At 39.1% G+C, this 22,618-nt stretch overlaps 1 protein-coding gene across 4 annotated transcripts in view; it reads right to left on the bottom strand.

Annotated features, from left to right (window-relative positions):
- Nucleotides 1-133: 133 nt before the first annotated feature.
- Nucleotides 134-22,618, bottom strand: part of SKIC3 (SKI3 subunit of superkiller complex) — an 80,395-nt gene continuing 57,910 nt past the window's right edge. For all 4 annotated transcript variants that reach the window (XM_054032103.1, XM_054032100.1, XM_054032102.1 and 1 more), the window contains exons 32-41: nt 21,908-21,980; nt 21,468-21,521; nt 21,241-21,352; nt 13,487-13,615; nt 10,813-10,934; nt 8,338-8,496; nt 6,317-6,469; nt 3,949-4,079; nt 2,324-2,447; nt 134-1,021 (exon numbers count right to left, since the gene is read on the bottom strand). In XM_054032103.1, the coding sequence (XP_053888078.1) occupies nt 944-1,021; nt 2,324-2,447; nt 3,949-4,079; nt 6,317-6,469; nt 8,338-8,496; nt 10,813-10,934; nt 13,487-13,615; nt 21,241-21,352; nt 21,468-21,521; nt 21,908-21,980 (1,135 nt within the window). In that variant the 3' untranslated portion in view covers nt 134-943. The remainder of the gene's footprint in view (nt 1,022-2,323; nt 2,448-3,948; nt 4,080-6,316; nt 6,470-8,337; nt 8,497-10,812; nt 10,935-13,486; nt 13,616-21,240; nt 21,353-21,467; nt 21,522-21,907; nt 21,981-22,618) is intronic.

The raw sequence follows: 22,618 nt of genomic DNA, 5'->3' as shown, positions 1-22,618 counted from the left end.
CTTGCCATTCCTCCCTTGAGTAAGTTAAGAGCAACAGGCCAGCTAACCTGTTCAAACTTGAAAATTAGCACATACTTAAACATACGTGCTGCATACAGTAAGTTCCTAATTGTTTGCAACAAAACACTCAGACTAGATTCATTGCGTTTTATTTTGATTACCTGGAAGTACAGGGCAGAATTGCATCAAGAACTGTTATCATGATTAATCCAAATAAGCAGTCAACAGCAGGGTTACCAAAAAATTATAAATACAAATTGCCACACACATTTATAAATATAACCATGGATCGGCTCATTGTGCAAAATCTCAGTTTTACTTATTTATATTTCCCTTGACCAGAGTATGTTGTAGAAATCCAGTTCCTCCTGTCTGCAACCTAATCAGTTGCAGTGTTAAATATTTTTTTGCTTCCCGCCACTGCATGTGGAGTTGCAAATGTATTTGGAGTCCCAACTGTAATATAACGAACATTATTGAAAGCTTAGATTTCTGCAAGTTACAACAGTTGGGAATAACTTAAAAATATAAATTTGCATACTACTTTGACAATTTAAGGCTTTGTTTCAAAAAGTAGAAACTTATCCTGCTTTGCACCACTGCAAGTGCAAAATGATAAGCAATGTCCATGTGAGGAGCATGGACATCTGCTGTAAACTCCAACAGAAAAAAAAATGGATTCTCCATTGCAGCAGCACAACATAAATGTATCAGTGAGGAAAAATACAAGTTAAATGAACTTGAGTTTTAAGTAAAGGAAAAACAGGTTGATGGCAGTGTCCATCGTAAAAAAATATTTATTTTAAAGCAATTTGCTTTTGTCTAACAAAAAATGATTTTCACTTAAAAAAAACACAAAAACAGATTTGCTGGCAGGTGGCGTGAATTAGGTTTCACGAATTTCCTTTTTTTCCTTCTGGTGGCCCACTGAAAGAAGTCCATGCTAGGCAGATGCTGATAATTTCTTGTCTAGTTCCAGAGATCTAGTATCTCCATTAGCTTTGGCATTCGCTACAAGTGCCTGTGGGGAAAAAAAAGTTATTTGTGATACCCAAATATTTGAATCTCTCCTATTCAGCGCCCCTAAAAATCCAAGCAACCCAAATATCCAGACATAAATGGGATAATTTCAGTATTCTGCAATAGTTTGCTTAATGCCTTAAAAAGTAAATTGCAACCACTGCAATGCAAGACATCATTTGTTGCTTAGGGCTGAGGTCACTTTTCCAACTAAGTGATTCACTGACAGGAGGGAAGATACTGAAGATAGAAGAGACCAATGAGGTCATATGGCCTGTCAATGCAGGGTTGCTCCCTGCAGGGCCCTTATGGGTGTTTGGTAGGTCTAACTTTATATATGATCCATGTGACAGGGCTCCCTCACAGCCTACTTATACAACATTGTCAGGAGTTTTTCCTGACAGTTTAGGGTTTCCCACTCTGAATTTAATTCTATGACTTGAAGCCTTTGTACTATTCAAGAAGATCTCTCCAGCTTAGTGTTTTTACAGATGTTCATAGGTTCTGCCTGGCATTCCTCACTCCCCGTGGTCACTTAGCCAAACTCTACATTATTTTCTCGCTAGTAATGATTACTCAGAACGGAGTACAACGAATCCACACCAGAATCATGTTCAGAAGAACTCGATTCTTTTTTATCACGTGTCCCATAATGCATGTCTAAGCAGGGAACTCAGAAGAATTTTGCCCCAGATGTGGTCTAAAATTTTAATACATTTTGGAACAGGAACTTTCAACACCATTTCCTTAAAATTCACAGTTAGCAAATATCTTGCTTCTGATATTACAGTCAAAATTTGAAGGTTTAGAGAGCAGTTCAAGTGCTATTTTGGATGTGCTGGAGACATGCATACGTTTACTCTTTACTATTGAAAGTTGCAAAAAAAAAAGTGTAATTAAAACAAATCTCCCCTTTGTCCCCCTCCCCATTCTGTCTTGACCTATGTCTGCATCTGTGTTGGGGCTGACAGTCTAAGTAGTATTTAAATAAATTATCAGATTAAAAAAACTCAATTTTTTACTGTAAGAGCTCAGTCTTAAACAAGATGGAAGTGCACAATTGGCCAGCATCCAGTCTCAGTCACAATTAGTTATGCTGACTGCCTGACAGTCATGGTGCAGCTTTGATTTGAATCACTGACTCCACACAAAGCTGGAATTATATTATGCTTTTGCTTCCCAAATCCTGGAAATATTCCATAACACACCCCATAAATATTTCTATAAAGGGGGACTAGCATAGAAAGCTAGTCAACACGATTGGTATTTGCACATCTCTGTATAGAAATAGACTGACTCTTACATCTATTAATTCGTAATCATCTTTGGCATATAAATGTCTTAGAAGGTACCAGCGTGCAACTGATACTATGGTTTCTGGATATCCAGGCTGATACACCACTCTTTCCAACATTCGACGAGTCTCCCTAGGAACAAAAATAAAATTTAATACCGAGTAATCTCTAGAAATTTGTTGCATTTAACAATTTTCTTGTTTTGTATAACCTGGCAAGAGTCAGAATTATTTTAAATTGTAGTAATTAAACCAAATTGTCCTCTTAGATAAAATTCGCATGAGCAATCACGTGTCTTGCAGCCGATGACAACAGTTGATAACAAGATCACCAATTTTTACATCTACTTCCCTTCTCCCAATTGTGGGTCCAGCACTGCCTCTCAATGTCCAGAATGTACATAATGATTCATAGTTATTTTTATTTCCACTTAGAATAATAACTACCCTGAGAACAATCCTCTATAAGTACACCTGAAAATGTAAACTCTTCTGCTACAAGTAGTAACCCAAAAAATTATTTCAACACTAATGGAATTTTAATGTTTGCTATATTAGCATGTTGTGCATCATGCTGCCCATAAACTCAATTTGGGCAGCACTACCCTGCTGAAATCCTAAAAGGCATTTGCTCTTGTTTAATAACTATAATATAAACCTTTAAGGTATCACAGCTGCTTTTAGGGAAGCAGTTACTAGAACACCAGTCCTGTGACCAGCAAAAAGGTTTTTAGTAAAATGTATTTGTATAACCAGTGTGTATAACACACGCATTATAGTCCATCTTTAGTGTGAAACAACTGTTTAATTGCTTGCAACAGCATTATATAATTTTATGGCAAGTGAAAAGTCAGTAAAGTGACATCCAAGGGGAAATTCAGGTAGGCAGAATATGGTTACACAAGTTAGAATTTGGCTAGTGCACTGGTACCAGCATTCCTATTTTTGCAAATATGTGTCATGGGGAAAAAAGGGGTCAGAAACTTGTTTTGAATCTCACTTGAGACTGGATGGAATTGCAGCACATGCTGGAATGAGACTGCCTCACTGCTACCATCTCATTCAACCAATACTCATCAGATAGTTCTTGCAAAAAAAGATAAACTAAATATATTTTAAATGTTTTTTAAAAAGCTTAGCCAAAAGCTGTAGCTGTCTTTGATACCATAAAAGACTCCAACTATAAATACTACTGCTTTGGTTCCCTGCTTTCAACTGGTTTTTCAGCTTTTAAAGTTGAACTAAGGCAGGGGTTGGCAACCTTTCAGAAGTGGTGTGCCGAGTCTTCATTTATTCACTCTGATTTAAGGTTTTGCGTGCCAGTAATACATTTTAACATTTTTAGAAGGTCTCTTTCTATAAGTCTATAATATATAACTAAACTACTGGTGTACGTAAAGTAAATAAGGTTTTTAAAATATTTAAGAAGCTTCATTTAAAATTAAATTAAAATGCAGAGCCCCCTGGACCGGTGGCCAGGACCCGGGCAGTGTGAGTGCCACTGAAAATCAGCTCATGTGCCGCCTTTGGCACGCGTGCCATAGGTTGCCTACCCCTGAACTAAGGCAAACCACCTGCACTCACTTTCACCAGACATTGTTTTTATGGGGTACACTATTATAGAGAACACATACCTTGCCCCCATTTTGCGATTGTACTGTAACAGCGCTTGCAGAAGAACAGCCAGTGGGCAGAAGGAAAGTTTCAAGGCTTCAGTTGTTGCCTCCTGAACCAAGGATGGCCAATGATCATTTGAAATGTTAGCCTATCAGCAAGATGACAGCAAGAAAACTTGAGTAACTATGTTACTAGCCAAAATGTTTCACTGGGGGAAAGATAATATTTGTTTGCACACATATCATCTGCACATGATTAGCCTTTAATTCTGCAAGTTTGCTAATTCTTAAGCTTTCCTGTTTGGTAAATTAGATTTCCAAGTCTCAGGGTATAATAGGGCTGGAAAGCCAGAACTGCATTATTTCAGTACTTTTACAGCCGTCTTGCAAAATTCTACTTGGCCATTCATCTGCAGAGTTGTTATTAACAGGAAAGTAAAACAGCATTACTTTATTATAGTAAGGATGCATGTGTATATCCGATGAAAGCTTGCAAGGCTACACTGGAGAGATGAATTTATCCACATTGAATGCTCACAGGTACACAGAGTCAAAAGAGAAAATCGTAAGTTAAACAGCAACTCTAAACTGATGTTTATTTAGTGGAGCCACTATTCAGCAATTCATGTTTGGCAAGTCCATTGAATTAGATTTCTGGAGAGACGGTAATGTATTTGGTAAAAATTTTGCATGACAGAAAATACAGTAAAATATAAATGTTTATATGAAGTGCACAGGTTTTCACTAGGAAAGATAAGAAACAGATTATTCAAGACTGTAAGAGACTGCAATTATGCTACTGACATCTAAGTGAAATAATTAAAGACAACAAAATGTGCCAGAATTTGCCCCCGAGTGGGTGCAATTTAAGTGGGTTCAACTATGCTAAAGATAAAGCTGAGCAAACAAACCTATGTAATAGAAACTGTCTTGTAAACTGCTCTGGTTATGCCAAGAGAATGTGGGTAGCGAAAGGTTTGTTTAAAAAGCTGATTTATTTGCTTCAAAAGAATTTAATCAGCTATGAAGACTGATCAGTATGAAATACACTATACAAAAAACAGTCTTAATTATGTCATACTTTAATCTTGTGCAAAATAGTCTGAAGCAAGAGTGAGAGTTGTACCCTTTCAATGAAATTAAAGCATGTAAAGACCTCTACATAAACACCTAGTGACATGTAGGTTGGGTGCACCACCAGGTTCTGCCATGGTAGAGATATTTTGTGGGCAGTTACAAATGAAGAGCAAAGTCACCAGCCAGGACGGCAGAATCACGTGAGATGTAGCAGGGTCACTACTGGCCAACATTCCCATACAGATAACCCTTTCTCCCCGAGGCACGGGGTTCTCGTACTCATCAGGAAGAGAGCTTTACTTGGTTTCCTATACTTTGAGAACTGCTTCCAGTACTCAAAATACATCAGTTAGCTGAACTACTTGGTGTAAAGGAAACTCATTTTGTTTCCTCTTTTAAACATTCTGGGCATGAGAGAAGATGCTTTTGCTTTTATTTTAGGGTAGATCATTTCGCTAGTGTTTTCCCAACCTATTTTAGTGAAGTGATAACCCACAATAAATTACAGCATACGAATAGCCCTAACAAAAGAAAACATGCTTTCTCCTATGGCACAGTTGATCCAAAAAGCCACATACCTTTACATTTTTAGGGAAGTTTAGCACTAGTACTGCTGCAAGAGGATAGTGTGCATTTCAGTATCTCTAGAAAAAGCATGTAAAAAGTGACCTATATTTTCTTTAAGGCACGTATTATGCTATCATTGTAATTGTTTTCATCTGATCCTTTTAGGGAGACAGGTTAGAATGACATTCCTTAGGCTCTAAGATCTTCAAGCAAAGACCATCTATGAGTTTGTACAGCAAACAGCACAATTGTGCCCCAAACTTGACTGAAATCTCTAGGCACTAGTGCAATAAAAATGAAAATAAATAATAAGACTGAATGAATGCAACTCATACAAATGTCACATGTTCAGTGATGCAAGAGTCTTGAAACGAAGTTATACTACAGTCAGTTTGGATGACAGAACTAATAATCTAGTATTAGAAAATAAAGCTTAATGGTCTTAGTTGATTATGCCATATATTTTTCCTTTAGACATAAAATATTCCTGGAGAGAGAAGTCTAAGATCAATAGTCTTTTAAAGTTAGAGTGTATTAGGTTTATTCACATCCAGGTTAGCACGAAATGAGAATACCATTTCTGCTAATTATTGAGGAGTAGTTCACAAAAGAGAACGAAAGTCTTACAGTTTCCCACAGTTTATGGAAGGACTTCATCTAGGAGATTACAAAAGATAGCTAACAGCAGATGGCTTACATTTTAAATTAATTCATTTTATCATAATAGTTGTGGTTATCTTACCATGCAGATTTCCAGTGCAAGCATAGCTAGCCTGAGCAAACTTGATAACTTCCCGTTCCAACTGCCCTGTTGGGATGCCAACTGTAGACTCTTTCTGTAACACATCTCTGCTGCGACCATCATTCTTTGAGACTGGTACACTTTTGCGAGCCACTAAAAATAGAGAACCATTATGTTTGGTAATGCTCATTAAAACAGATCATTCAGGTATTTTTGACTATGTAAATTTAAGTTTTCCAAGTTTCATGAATATATTAAGTTGATCTTTATACACCATTAGTTGTAGGTTATTTTACAGCTGAACACCTGCTTGAGGGAAGGAGAGTGCAAATTTCCATGCACGCTCTACCAGTGTACTTCTGTCCTTAAGTACTATAGCTATGTTATTTCACAACAGAGGTCTCTTACCCAACACTGCCAACCATTTTGTAGTTTTGTGAATCTGAACATGAACTAGGAGGTAGCCAAACTCATTTTCCACTGGGGACCTCCTAAGCTATTTTTAAATGGAGCATGCCACCTAGCACTAGATTGCCAACAACAGTTCTATTAGGATGGTGGAAAGCTGTTCAGACAAGTTAGAAAGTTTCTGCCCTTGAACAAGATGGATTTCCCATCTGATGCTACTGTAAGTGAGGAAGTAAAAATATTCAATCTTACAGCTTGAACTCAGGTGAAAATATGTAGTTATCCTTTTTGCCAGACAACAACCTGAACTTCTGCAGACAGAAGGTTCCTGTTGGAGGAGCTACAGATGGGAGTGGAGTTAGGGGAGTCTGAATAATCTAGTGTTCTCATCCTTCTGCTTGCTCCATCAGCACAGTAGAATGAACTCCTCTTAAAGAGAGGTTGGCAAGGGACTATAACTGAGGCTTATTTTGTACTGACATGAAAATGTATTGGTGCAAAAGAAATCAGGAGTTTGTAAATCCTTTCATATATACCCTAGATGTTCCAACTTCAGTAAGTCATGCTTGTACAGAAAGTTATCTGTTAGGTCATGAAGCAGCTATTAAACAATGAAAGGATCTAGACAACTAATCTTCTAGTCTAAAACCTTCCCTAGATGATCTCTCTCCCAGGGTCCTCTGCTACTGGCACAGTTTATGACTCTCAGAGTGGAGAGCAGGGGCACAATTCTAAGCACTTTCCTAAGAATTTCTTTTAGAGAGTTGTCTCTATGTTTATGCTTGTGGGATTTTTGCATCCATCATTGAGCAATAGAACTGTCTTAAAGCAGTGTACATTGGGGTGGGGGGATAACCAGTAGCCTTTCTTCTCCCCAACTGCAGAGTCTTGATGTTACCTAGAACTGAGGAAGAGAGGGAAGGTGGGTAGGTAATATGAATGCACAGAGGTGATTCTTGAGGAATGATTACTCTCCTCATATTTTTCTGTGCAAAATGAATAGTACTAATAAGAATGTTTTCATTATATCATTATTTAAATAATATAAGGGTGGGGTTGATTAAGAAAACAGTCCCTTTTTTGAAATACAATATTGGTAACCTTAGGTAGATCTTCTCTTCCAGTAATAAGGAAAGGAAAGAAAGCTTTTTATTTATTTATTTAAATGTGCCAGGGATCTTGGGTAGTCTTGATGCTCTTGAACACGGGGAAAGAGTTACTCACCTGTGCAAAGAGTGCAAACAGAAGGAAACACAGGGACAGCACATGTCCAGTTTTCAGTACACTGTTCAGGAACCATTTATTTGTGCCTAGTAACATATGTTATAGTACATTAAGCTACAAAGTTTCACTGGGGACCTGTGATGTGGAAGTCAAGATTGGCAAATTTCACAACATATGTTTACCTAATTAAGTTAACATAAATTTACACTTTTCCTGCCTTCATAAGGAGGACTATGTACTTTCAGTTCTCTAATAGAGATCATTATCTAGTACTCACATCTCACCAGCTGTTAGTGTGCAAAGAGGAGGAATGTTAACTCAGAATCCCTTCTCAGATAATGCTCTGTAATAGGGATGTGTATTGAAACAGGAAGAAAGAATCCACTTACATGCCATGCTGTTACTGAAGTGGAGTTGGACATGACAGTTTTATGAAGTTCCTCCAAAATGGCATCTGGAAGCTCTTTGTGTGACTGAAAAAGCTGTTTACACTGAACTTGTCTCAAGAGCAGGAACAGATCTGGGTGACTGGGGCAACTTTTTAAACCCTAAAACCAAAAACAGTTTTTAATGAGTTAAATGTAAGAAGTTATTAGAAGATATATTTAAAAATTGAGAACATTCTTATTAATACTTTTCATTTTGCACAGAAAAATATGAGAGGAGACTTGCCCCCTCCTTATGATCCACTTGCAGCAGACTATTTCTGTTTATTAATCTCTCCTTTTCTGCACATCAGGAAGGTTCCTGAAAGCTGTCTGCAGGATCATGGATTCGCACGAGGAAGTGAGCAAGGAACACTCATTGTTCCCAAGTCCCATATGGAATCTGTCCAAAGTCTTGCACCTGCCCCATACTTACAGATGGGGTTGAAAGGCAGATATCCAATGTGGAGGGGAAGAACAAGGAATAGGAGTCTAATGACTCCATGGGGCCCAGAAGCCAGAGAGGAGGAGGAGTCTCAAAGCTAATGTAGAGGCACAGGGCCATCATGTGGTTGGAACTGGCCTTAAGCATATCTCCAGGGACTTGTGAGTTCTCAGGGCAGTGTCCTCCATTTACTTTGTCTTGGGGGGAAGGAGATGTCACACACATGCACACTTCCCATTCCAGAAATGATTTCAGAAAAAAACAGCAGCCATCACGTGGTTCTAATGCATGCACTTTTCTTTACATTAGCAGTAAAGTCCCAAAATATTACTTACTGACTGGTTCTTCACTGTCCAAATCAGTACACATTTCAAAAACCTAGTTCAACCCAGATTCCTTTTTTAAAGGTATTTACTTGGACCAAAAGGTGTATTCTTGGGAATTAAGTGACTCCATATGTAACAGACATTTTAACAATCAAAAACATTCCAAGCTATTCCAGAGAGTTAAATAGGCAACAGTCTAGTTTGGTCCCTAGTCAGAGATTGGTATTTGCAGCAGCTCTACCCTCAACAACTAAGGAATGGTCTCACATAGGTAAATGGTCTTGCCTAGCTCAGAGAAGAAAAACAGATAGGTATGTTCCTGATCGTCACTCCTCAGTCAGATTCTTTCTGCAGATCTTGAGGTGATTAGAGCTTTCAAGGACAGAGGACCTACCTCTTAACTCCCTCCCAAGGAAAAGTGCTATCCAACCTAAATTTACTAAGACATGAAACCATAGTAAGATTCATTAACATTTAAAAAAAATGAACTATACAGATATTTCCCTCAGGGAAATATGTACAAACTAATTCTCTTGTTAACGTATTCCTGTACAGGAAGGTCAATGGATATGCTGATTAAAGGAAAACTGACAAGCAAGAGAATTTCTTCTCTTCAAAAAGGTGGCATGTCCACTGAACCTTACTCAAGGGCAGTAACCAACAGCATCTTAAAAGAGATTGGGGCAGCAAGGGAGAAGGTGATACATGAGCAAAGTAGGTTGACTGGGTCACCACAGCAACAAAAGCCTTCGTAAAAAAGCCACATTGGCTAAGAATTAGGTATTTTTTTGTAGCCATGTTAGTCTGGATCTGTAAAAAGCAACAGAGAGTCCTGTGGCACCTTTAAGAGTTAGTCTTAAAGGTGCCACAGGACTCTCTGTTGTATTTATTTTGGAATGTTTGGTGAATGGCTTATACACTAGATCTATGGGCTGCTTTGCAAATACTTCTGCCAAGGTGGCAGCCTTCTCTGTCCATTATGCACACATGCCACTTCAAAAAAGAAATTTATTCTTACTGAGACTAGAAAATTAACAAACCACAAATGTTTTCATAAGATATTTTCTGAATTTTTACCATTTATTTAATTTTTCTTTAGCAATGCAAACACTTCTAATGATTCAGGTGATTCAGTCTGGTGTAGTTTAAATGGTACTTATCACTTTGGATTGCAGCCAAGATTCTGAAAATTGAGTGTGGGCTAGGAGGTGAATAATCAATGTGACTGAATACACAGCAAGTCATTCATCCCACAATACAGCCAACTGCATTTCCCTCTGGAGAAAAATGCCTTTGGAACTTTTGTAAGCATTTATTTTTTGCTGGCATAAGTGAGGAGGGACAAGAAGATAAGCACATGAAGATAGATGGGATAAGATCAGGTTGAAGTAGGGATTTTTGTGCTATAATGTACTGACCACGGCTGGTGAACAATTATTTAACCAATTTAAATGGTCAGTATGTTTAAATTGAATTATAAAACTACTGATAAAGAATAGTCTTTCCTTTACTAAAAGGTGAAAAAAAGTCAGTTTATGCATTTGGGCTGTGCTCTGCTGTAACAGATTGCTGCTCCTTTGCAGTTTATTACCATTGCATATATAACACATAGGAATTAGTGCTCCACTCAAAGTCATGAAGCAGCAATGACAGTGGTAATATCCATACCTTTGTGCAGAGAGCCTCAGCTTCTGTAATTCTACCAGTCTCTTTTAAACCAGTAATAGCCTGACAAAGAGACCAGTCTTCAAGAGCCTGGATGTACTCAGCTGAAAGATCCTTTTCTTTAGCTGTAAATGTAAACATGCATTTAAGAATGTATTGCTGGATATGCTCTCGTGCCCTGCCACATATCAGGCTTGAGTCACAGTAACTAAAGGTTTCAGAGTAGCAGCCGTGTTAGTCTGTATCCGCAAAAAGAACAGGTGCCACAAGTACTCCTGTTCTTTTTACAGTAACTAAAGAAGACCTAGTGCATATCATGATGATAGGTCAGACAGGCTAAGTGACAGTACTCCCTAGTATTTTTATTACATACATACATACTATATACACTCCACATATAAACACACACACACGGCAAAACAGACTTAGAAAGAGAGCACAGTTTTTATTTTGTTTTAAGGTAGGTATCAACTTGTAGAGTTGATAAAATAATTGAAGCATATATTTTAGAGAAATTAATTTTTAAAATGGTAAGAAAAGTCAGTCAACTGTCAGCCCTTTTAGTAAGGGAGGCTATAGATACGATGAACAAAGGCAGGCTATCCCAGATCTAAACTTCTTTAGCATAAAGTACATAATGTATCAATTTATTGATTTAAATATCAGACCACTATAGTAGAAGTATTGAAAATAAAATGTTTTCAAGCCAACGCACCTGGAGTTAAGATTCTGTAAATAATCTTAGTTCTGACCCTATATCCTTTGCTTACCTACCAAGGATAGTAGTATTCAGAAGTATTATAGTGAGAACTTAAGGAGCAATTTGTGAGTAATCATTAGCTTCTTTTCCATTTGTGAATTGTCCACAAAAGCTTATGATTTTCTCAAATGCATTACGTTTGCAGAAGTTTGGTAAAACATTTTGAACAACTTTTTGTCTATAAACAAAGCAGTTCATTGTGAGTGTTTGATATTCAAAATATGAGTTGAGTTGGGTAGTGCTCCTTGGACACAATTTACATTGTTTTGTTTGTGTTCCAGGGTTGGACAAGTACCTCTTATGAACAGCAGTATTTTGTACCAGTAATCTGATTCTAAGTTTAAAAGTCTCTTTCAACAAACATTTTACTATTTGCTCAACATTCACTCTGAATATTTTTTCTTAGCAAAGTTGTTTGATAGAATATTCATCGAAAGCCAAAGAATGGTAACGTTCTTTAATAATAAATAATAATAATATCTGGAGATATACCTATCTCATAGAACTGGAAGGGACCTTGAAAGGTCATCGAGTCCAGCCCCCTGCCTTCACTAGCAGGACCAAGTACTGATTTTGGCCCAGATCCCTAAGTGGCCCCCTCAAGGACTGAACTCACAACCCTAGGTTTAGTAGGCCAATGCTCAAACCACTAAGCTATCCCTCCCTCCCAATTTGGAATGAATAGTCATAGAATGTCTGCTCATATTACTGTACAACTATGCCATTTTTTAGACAGTGCTGTGAATTCTAAACATGCTTCACTATGGTACTGTGACTGTGGCACTCTAGTCTGGTGCCTCTTCATAAAATGGCCACCAACGTCATAGGTGCATCAGGTCCATTTCTGAAGGATAGGATCCAAGATCCATATGGGGAGGAGGTAGAAAAGACTAGAACCTTCACTCTATTTAGAGGCTCAAGGAGATGGGATTTCTGGTTCCTAGTAGAATGGTAGTTGGGTTTACCAGGTATGGCTTCAGAAATCTGCTACTGGCTCAGTTCCTCCTTCCTCCCAGTTAAATCAGACTTCATGCTGCAATTGTTCTCACCAACTCTCCCCTTCTGAATTTTGTTAATAAATCAGACTCCCCAAACACAAATCTACCATCCAGTTTTCCTGCTTGCTCACCATCCTTGGTACAGGTTTTAGGCCCGTCTTGCTGAGCATCTTCTCCTAGCAGGCCGCTGCTACCTGCATGTTTGTCTCCCAGGCCAACCTAGGACCCTGGAGAGTTACTTAGCCCTGACCTCCTCACTAACCCTTTCCTGGATGTTCTTCCTGATTTTTGTAGGCTTTGAGTGAAGGACTCACTTCCAGGTCTGTACTCACTGAATGATCACAGGCTGCCCTTATGTCTCCCAGCACGCACGGTACTTAATCACATGCTCCCTGTCACATGACCCTTGTATTCATTCTCTCTCTTTGGTAGACTAAGTCTGGCATAGGTGCAGCTGAGTCCCAGCCTCGAAAAGGGACTGTGACAATCCATATACACATTAGAAATAAGAAGTGAGTTGTTAGTACTCGTCACCATGAGCAAGAGGTAATCAGATAGGTAAGCTAGACATTTTCCCCCTAAGATTGTCATTATCTATTCATTATTTAACTCCAGTTGAACCAAAAATGTGTGTCTGGGAACATGCTAATTTATAAACAGGTTAAAATATGTGGCAATGCCCTTGATCACCAGCAATATACCCATTATTTAATATTAAGAAGATCAGTTGCTTGAGAGTCACTACCAGCCTGCATTTAAGTAGTATAAGCGAGTTATGTTTTTCTAAGCAATTTTCTGTAGATTACTATTGATGACTTTACAAGGCAAACAAAAACAAACAAAAAACCCACAAACCAGAAGCACTGATTTTTTTTCCTCTTAGAAAAGTATGAAAATTAAGAAGGTTTGTATAACTTACTTTTGGCTGAAACTGTGGCTACAAGTGTCATTTCTAGGTCTCTTCTCTTAGGCTGTGTGTCTCTCAAATAGACAACAGTATTTTCAGCATGGCAGGCACCCATTAGCACTGCCCATGTAGCAGGATCATCTGAAAACATATTTTAAAAATTGCCCATATTTTCAATATTATCAGCATGCCATTTACAGAAGTCTCCAACTGATATACGATTTATCACAGCAGTCAAGGGATCCATAAAAAATTATACAAGACAAAAATAGTTAGAATCAAGTAAAGAAATCAATGGGATCTTTGGTTGATAAGGGGCCTCAATAACTTTGGGGAAAAAAGACCGGACATAAACCTCTGTCATTTCTACAATGTTCATGCCTATTCTCTCAAATGCAAGGGAGCTAAATGGGAGTTGCACCTGTATGTTAAGTGACATTTAATGAATCACTGAATTGCATTTAATTCTAGTTTTATAAGAAAAAGACTATAAAATAAAATTTGACAACTAGAGCACCAATTCAAAAAACAACACCACCACATTCTCCTATATTAGCTAGTGCAGTATTATATTACGCAAGAGCATGTTCTGTGGGACTTTTTTAGAACTCAAATCTGCTTTCATGTAGATACCACAGTGACTGGTGCTTTTGTAAGGATGATATTTTTCCAAGTCTGATGGCTTGGTCATTTCTTTCACCTTTAGAACACAGCTGTTCATAAGCATCCCCCACTGGTGTTGGAGAGAAAATAGTTCATCAGTATTATGTAGTACTGCAATCCAGAACAAAAAGGGAGAACAGTGAAGTTAGGGTCCTAAAATGGCATAGGAGCATTAAGGAGGCAGCTTGTTAAATCTTTAATGAACATGAAATTAAAACAGATATTTATAATTTTATCTAAAATATTTAGAATGTGTTTATGCTAAGTCAGTTTGTCAGGGCATAAATCTCAGACATAAGGAAAAAGAGAAGTAAAGATGCAGCACAGCAAGCTTCTCCACACCCCTTCACCGATGCACCTCAAACATGTCCTCATTCCAAAGAGGCAGTCTTGCAAAACGTCGGTCCACACAGCGTGAATTTTCAGTCCTTGGCAACGAGTATACCAATGGTAACTATTTTCTTTTTTTAAACTACAGCATGGGCACATGTCCACCAGGAACTGGACTGACAGCACCAGTCATTTTACTTATGACTCCAGACTGATCTGTGCTTAAACCCAGTCCTAAGGTAAACATTTTCCAATTTTTAATATAAACAGTGCAACTGATATGATCCCAAATGTGTGCAAGACATGGCTCTCTCTAGATAAGTTCTATTGTACATGAGAGATAAAGATGTAGGACGGATGTAGGTTTATTTTCTGATTGATTAAGAGAACATTAGAAGTACTCTATCAAAGAAACAAAATTTTTGCAGACTACAATTAGCACTTTAAAAGTGCCTTCTATTTAATGTTTGTGAAACTATTTGATATCTTCAGTTTTGCCAAGCATCCTTATGCAAAAGTAACAAATAGTCCCACATTACTGAGGGGGAATGGAGGCGCAGAGAAATTAAATAACCTACAGATTGTGAACAACTACAGTTTTGCAGAGCAGGGAAGAGAATCCAAGCCAGACTCAATCCTGCTGCAATCCTATGCACTAACCACAAGAATCTTTACTATAGAGAAATGAAAGCACCTGGGCCACTGCTAACCACTTAAGAATAGATTTCAAAGACCTGTTGCCAAATATTGTATTCCTGCTTTCTGCCTGCAACAGCACAAATAGAGTAGGGTGCGAATGTGGTTTTTTCAAGCTACATAGTTACATCACTTTTTGACAAATTACACTTATAAAAAATGATTTTTTACAAATAATTTACCTTGAATAACTGGGCTAAGTTAGGGAATCTCACTGGTTTGGATAGTTAAATTAAACTGGACATTCATTACAAAAATATACACTACAGAAAACAGTCCAGCATTGGCAGGGGGAGATTTTTTCCGCCCCTATTAGATTCTTTGATTAATTTGCTATAAGTAACAATGCATGCAAGAGCATATACCCGGTCATATCAGGGTCATACCAAGAGCATTTCATTTAACATTGTATCTATCTCCAGTCCTCCACTGACCTTCCTATGCAAAAAAATGTCATATTTTCTTCCTCAGCTGTACTGAAGTAATTGTCCTATTCAATCTTGTGAAAAGGGTATTTTAAAAATGATTTTAATAAAGTGGGACTGTGAGTTTCCAATATTTACTTTCTTTTGTAAATGCAGGCTAGTCACCAGACACATGAATAGGAAGTCCACATTTTAAGTATTAGGGATTTAACATTCTGTTCAAGATCTGTACTTGTCTGAGATTTAATTTCAAGCTGTTTGAAAGTTCATTAAAAGTGATACTATATGCATTAGGGATTACATGGAAAATTGTTTTCATTTTAAACAGAAGTTTTATCTAGGCATTGGGGAAATGTTTAACTACAAAATATTTTAAGTATCATTAGAAAGATGCAAAGCTCTAGCAGAATTTTTTTTAAAAGCAAATTCTATATTTAGCTAAATATTAAATACATTTTATTCTACTGGAAAGTATATGCCTTTGAAGATGAAATTTCAAAATTTATGTTTTAGCAAATGTATAAAGAGAGATGCTGAATTAAAAGCCTGGAATTCTGTGCTAAGCAGAGCATGAAAAAGTATGGACAGTGACATTACAAGTTTCACCTACTCTTAATTGTTTAAACCCTGACAAAGATGGACATTTAGGAGTGAGAAATTAGTTTAGTCTCTATGACCCAATCCATCTTCGGCCTCTGCAGAGACCACCAATAAGGTGGTAATCTATTGTGATAGGTTCACTAGGATCTGGTCAGATCATTTCACATAGACCACCAAAAAAAACTACTTGCAATCCTGGCCAATAAAGGAAGCACTGAATATGAACAATATTTCTAATCCTGTACTTCTCAAGTACTCCATTCTGTGTAGGTTACTGAGTCAGATAGAGCGAGGCCGAAATATGCCTAATCAGAAAATACAAGGTGTTTGGGGAGCAGGGAGAGAAAGCTATACAAGTAATTTTGCTCACTCCCTACCCATGTTGTTTTAAGAAGCGAAATTGCATCCAACATCTTAATAGGATTTATATTTCACTATAAGCACACTTACAGGAAAGAGCTAATGGCTTAATATGCAGTTATATTCTGGAAAGTGACTAACATTTTTGTTGGATCAATGACTAAAAAACACATTTCTCAGTTTACACATAGGATAAAAGTCCTAAAGACTCCACATTCCTTAGCTGTTATTCCTGCAAACTCCCCCTGAGATTGGAAAGTCACACTTTTACTTCTGAATCATGCAACACCACTAGTGATAAATATTCTACAGACAGAATTTATAGTTTTATTGATGAGTAAGCACAAAATAAGAGTCAGATATGTTGATGGGCTCAGTAGAAAAAATACTTTATAGATTCTAAGGTCAGAAGGGGCCACTGTGATCCTCTAGTCCAGGGGTTCTCAACCTTTTTCCTTTCTGAGGCCCCCCAAATATGCTATAAAAATTCCATGGCACGGCTGTGCCATGACAACTGGTTTTCTGCATAAAAGCCATGGCCAGCGTTAAGGGGTAGCAAAGAGGGCAATTGCCCAGGGCCCCATGCCACAGGAGGCCCTGTGAAGCTAAGTTTCTCAGGCTTTGGCTTCAGCCCCAGCCAGTGGGGCTGAAGCTGAAGCTTGGGGCTCCAGGTGGACCACTGGGCATAGGCATAGTTTTACTTTTATTTGGGGGGGGGAGGAGGAGGACTCAAGCCAGCTGGTGGGGCTCAAGCCAGCTCAGCGCAGTAGGGTCCAGGAAGGGAGCGCCACCCTCCACCCCCTGACTCACTCAGGAGACCACTCCGCCTGTCTGGGCTGTGGGGGGGGGGACACAACCAAAAAATATAACTCAAAGGGGTTCACAAAGTTTGAAAACCACTCAGCATGCAGGCAGGGGGTAAGCTAGGAACTGAGTGCGGGCGGGGGGTGGAGGGGAAGGGAGCTCCCAGTGCAGCTCCCAGCTTCAGCAGGGGGAGGTACACTGGGGCAGCCGGCTTCAGCCCTGCGCTACTTTTGGGTGGGACCGGGGGGGGGCTGGGAGGGGCGCGAGAGAACCGCCAGCTTCAGCCCCACGCCGCTCCCGGCTTCAGCACTAGGGCTTGGGGCACCGGGTTTCAGCCATGGGGCTCCGCAGCCCCACTGAAAGGGCTCCCAGACCCCTGGTTGAGAACCACTGCTCTACTCTGACCTCTGGTACAACACAGGCCATAGAACTTCCTCCAAATAATTCCTAAAGCATATATCATAGAATCCAGCTCAATATCTTCTACATTAAGTGCATGAGAAGTTTTGTGTACTAGCAGCGACATCACTGAGTCCCAGAGAACCCTTTTAGACTAGGTTACATGTTAAGTGTTATTACAAAGAAGGGAACGTTTTAAGAAGCTCCAGGGAATATAGTTTCCTTTGCTTCATAATGATGGAATTTTGTATACTTAAACTGTGCACTTATTGCAGTGTTTCCAAACACTACTCAGACGTTATGGCACAATGTTTTCCTTTTGTCCAACATTTGTGAAGAACCTGCTTCTCCCTGAACATCTCTGTATATTGTGCAATCCCAGAACAGCTCCACATTTTCAACAAAAGTTTACCTCTGTCCCATACAAATCCAGTGTTCCCACTTCAGTTACTGTATTAAGGCTGCAAACTCAGGCACTCAAAAGTTAAGAAATGCCAGAATCAAGCCTGCCATGGCAACCTTAATTCACCCCCCTTGTGTATATGCATTATGATACAGTAGTTAATTACATGGACCTCTGTTTCATTCAGTGTACAGAGTGGACGGGTGCTCACTTAATGAGCAACGTTGTGTTTTCTCTTCATGGTGCAATGTGTGGCCCCCATGCCACACACTGAACAACATGTGAAACTTCCTACGTTTTTATTTTTAAACCAAACTGAAAAAACAAATTCCATCAAGTAGCACTGTATCAACAATCACATGGTTCATCAGCAGGGGTGGAAACTTAAGATGCGCTGCTCAGACCTCTGCCACTTAAGTTAGTAGAAGTAGTAAATGGTCATCCTTTGTGGAGCAGAATTGGGGACGGGGGGAGGCAGGGACACACAAACTTTGCCAGTGCATTTCACAGATATTGCTACAGGCAGAGGCATGGTACAACTCAGGAATTCTATATTATATTCCAGGCTTTGGAGGGGAGTGTGCGCTAGAGGTCAAACTGTTCTGCCCATTTCAGGGCTTGCCCTTCTACCCTGTTCCCCTCTATCCTGATCTCTGTACCATACTGTCTCTTCCCTACCCCCGACTCCTTGTCCAGTCTCATTCTCCTTGCCTATCCAATCCCAGTCTCCACTCTTCTGCTTCCACTCTCGGTGTCTTTGCCTGCTCTCCTTTGTACCCAGCCTCAGACTACTTGCCACAATCTACTCCTTTCCCTCCCACCTGGTCCCCTCTGCATTCAAATTAGATTGCTTCTTCCTCCAGGCTGCCAAGGTGTCAGCAGGGAGATCATTGAGAGCACAGGAGAGAGAGACTCTCTGCTCTCAGTTTCAGTGCTCAGACTGAAGCAGCTATTACAGGGAAGGTCTAGCTTTGCCCTTGTAGTCTTGAGCTGAAGGTAGCATGCTAAGTTGCTCTGTGGGGATGGTGCCCACTCAGACCAGTCGGCACTAGAGGCTCAAACATGCTCAGAGAGGATCAAATCTTCCTTGATTTTAGCAGCTAAAATGTCCATAATCTCTATGAAGAGAGTACAAACTGGGTTTATTCTAGGTTTTATAATTTGACTTAATTTGGGCAAGTTTTCATAGGGATGGCAAAAAGGCACATCCAATCACACAAAGGCCACTCCCCTCCCAAATTACAAGTCCTGGACTCCAAAGCACAAGGTGCTAACTTTGTTGAAAGAAAAGATCACCAGAACTTTTTTTTTTTACATGGGAAAAATGTATTTTCTCTTAACCCCATTCTCAGAAACAGTTGAACTGTTCTGGCTGAGATTTTCCAAACTAAAATTCAGCCTACAGGCTGATACCCACTATGGAAAATTTTAGACAAATAGGTAAAAGTTTGACAAAGTCATAGGTACCTGGAAAGAGAGTCTTATGAGAACCATTGGGCAACGAAGTTAACACACACCAGTATCAGACCCGCCTATATAATTATTTACATTATCATAGTGCCTACAAATCCAGGTCATGGACCAGGGTCGCACTGGGACAGTGTCTAATGCCCCAGGGAGATTTCAATTTACGTATAAGACAAGATACAACAGATGGAACAATAAGACAGTATTGGTCAGCATGACAGGCAGTGGTCTCAGCACACCACCAGCAGCCTACACTGTTTAAGTTTTTGTAGGCATCATAACAGAGAAGATTTTTGAGAAAGGATGTGAAGGAGAACAATGAATAAATACTGGAAAATGAAACAAAGCTACAGAAAGTGTCAAATCATCCTATATCTGAGAAAGTGATAACAAAATTTAGTTTTTATGTATTATGTGTGATAGACCCAGACCAGTTGGGAACAGCAGAGTAGCAGAAGAGAGATATACTGGCCACTGGATAAGTAGTTTTCTGTTCCTTAAGTGACCAGAGCAGGGGCTGCTCCAGGCTAATAGACCACCTGACTCCAATTAACCTGCTAAGAGTCAGGTGAGGCAAGTAAGCACCTGACTCTAATTAAGGCCCCTCTGATGCTATAAAAGGGCTCACTCCAGTCAAGCCAGGGGGAGCTAGGGAGCCAGAGGAGAGGAAGTGTGTGTGAGGAACTGGGAGCAAGAGGTGTGCAAGAAGCTGGGAGTGAGTAGGCATATTGCTGGAGGACTGAGAAGTACAAGCATTATCAGATATCAGGAGGAAGGTCCGGTGGTGAGGACAAAGAAGGTGTTGGGAGGAGGCCATGGGGAAGTAGCCCAGGGAGTTGTAGGTGTCATGCAACTGTACCAGGAGGCACTCTAAACAGCTGCAGTCCACAGGGCCCTGGGCTGGAACCCGGAGTAGAGGGCGGGCCCAGGGTCCCCCCATACCTCTCAACTCCTGATCAAACACAGGAGGAATTGACCTGGACTATAGCTTCTACCAGAGGGGAAGGTCTCTGGACTATTTCCTGACCCACAGTGTGACTCTGTGAAGCAAGCAAATCTGCCAATAAGCGCACGACCCACCAAGGTAGAGAAGGAGCTTTGTCACATATGTTAATGCATACCACAGCATTAACATTGTAGAAGAAATTTAACATTTTGGTATTTGACTTCTGAGTGCTTGATTTCACAATCTCAACATTAGTTTTGCATTTACTATAATAACAAAGATTGTCATTTGCTAACAAGACAGCTGCCTGTAATACTAACCAACATTCAGTAAATTAATACAGTGGTTGCAATCCAAACTCTCAAAAAAAATCATGAATACATCTTTCCTGGTCAGTGCAGCAGATTATAATTAATTGAATATCCAAATTTTGTGACTGGTGTGTGAAACAACAACTACCACAAATCTCTTCTCTCATTGGGAGATTAAATAATTTCCAATGTTGTCAGAGTGAGCCTCAACTTCAGCACTTACCTGTCCCTTGATGTGTTCAAACAGTCCCTGGGAAGCTAGTTCTATTTTACTTGATCAAAGGACTCTCCCTGAAATATTACTGTAATCCTGTCTAACAAATAGAAGAAGTTTAAAATAAAAAACACAGAGTAATGATCACCTGGAAAAAGATGGACTGCCTTTTGGATATCTTTCAGTGCATTGTTTTTCTCATCTTCAGCTGAATGACATCCCACCGCCAACTGATTAACTGCAGTATGCAGCAGGGCTTTCTAGACATGAAGAATAAGCAACATTAGAGTGCTTCAATATTACTTTATAAAAAGCCAAAACATGTTCACTTTAGGATTATTTATTGAATTAAAAAGTCTGAAGTGAAAAACAAACCTTTCCATGGTTTAAATCAAGTATATGAGCAACATTTCCTGCCACAGCTCCACCCTACAAGATAAATATTGAACAGATTACATCACTATTGTTTAATGCCAGGGTTTTACAAGGGATGTTGAAATGACAGGATCATTCTTCTGATCTTGACCTTGATCAGCAATATGAACTAATTTTCCATTCAGGTATTATCTCTTCCAAGCTGATGCATAGTGTTTTTATTTATTTTAAGGGGAGCATCACTGCTTTTGTTAAAGCATACACACAAAGATAGTTGCACATGCAACTGGTCAGAAATGCAACTGTGAATGCAATCATAATAGTAGTTCTTGTTAATTAGTGTACAATAGCATTAAAAAAATTAATTACTGAACTCTACTCAAATATAAATATGTTGCTTCACACATGGTCTTAATATAAGATAATTGCAACACACTTACCTTTGCATTTTGTGGCGTATACAGAGGAACAAGTTGAGACAGAAGAGCCCAAAGGGCAGGATCATCTGGGTTACTACAGAAGAGAGTAAGTATATTCAGATTTGCATTTCCTATAGAAATTACTTAGCCATGTGAATCCTGTTTGTCACATCTCTGGATAGGCATCTACTTTCATACCCGCTACTGTACTCAACTCTTACATCTGTATTCTTCTTTAAAAAAGTTATGCAAACAGCTTCCTTTTAAGGCTAGTGACTTAAAGTGAATAGACATATACGATTATAGATTAGATTGATACATTAGGGAGAATACAGTCTGTGTCGTCAAAGAACAGGGACATGTTATTAAGATCAGAAACCTGCTCTGGGATAAGGGAATTTAAGATAATCTGGAAAGAGAGACGAATAGGGTAACTGTCTGAAACATTTGAGAGGTGATAGTACAAGTTGTTGGTTGTTAATGGTATAACTGAGAGCAACAGCTTGAAACTTAATGCTGCCTCCCCGCCCCTCCACATTTAAGTTAATCAAAAAACATTTAGCTAATGGAATCAACTTCCTAAGAAACCATTTAAGATTACATTAGATAAAACCTGAGGGATCAGTGCAGAGAAGAATCTGCTGCAGTGCAGACCTTTCCCAGCTTTATCGGTAAGATTCTATTGAACAATCCAGAGACTTGACAATGAGCACACAGAAGTTTATGGTACAC

The sequence above is a fragment of the Malaclemys terrapin genome, chromosome 6 (genome assembly GCF_027887155.1).
Source record: "Malaclemys terrapin pileata isolate rMalTer1 chromosome 6, rMalTer1.hap1, whole genome shotgun sequence".
Classification (NCBI taxonomy): Eukaryota; Metazoa; Chordata; order Testudines; family Emydidae; genus Malaclemys; species Malaclemys terrapin.
This window is presented reverse-complemented; position numbering and strand designations above follow the sequence as displayed.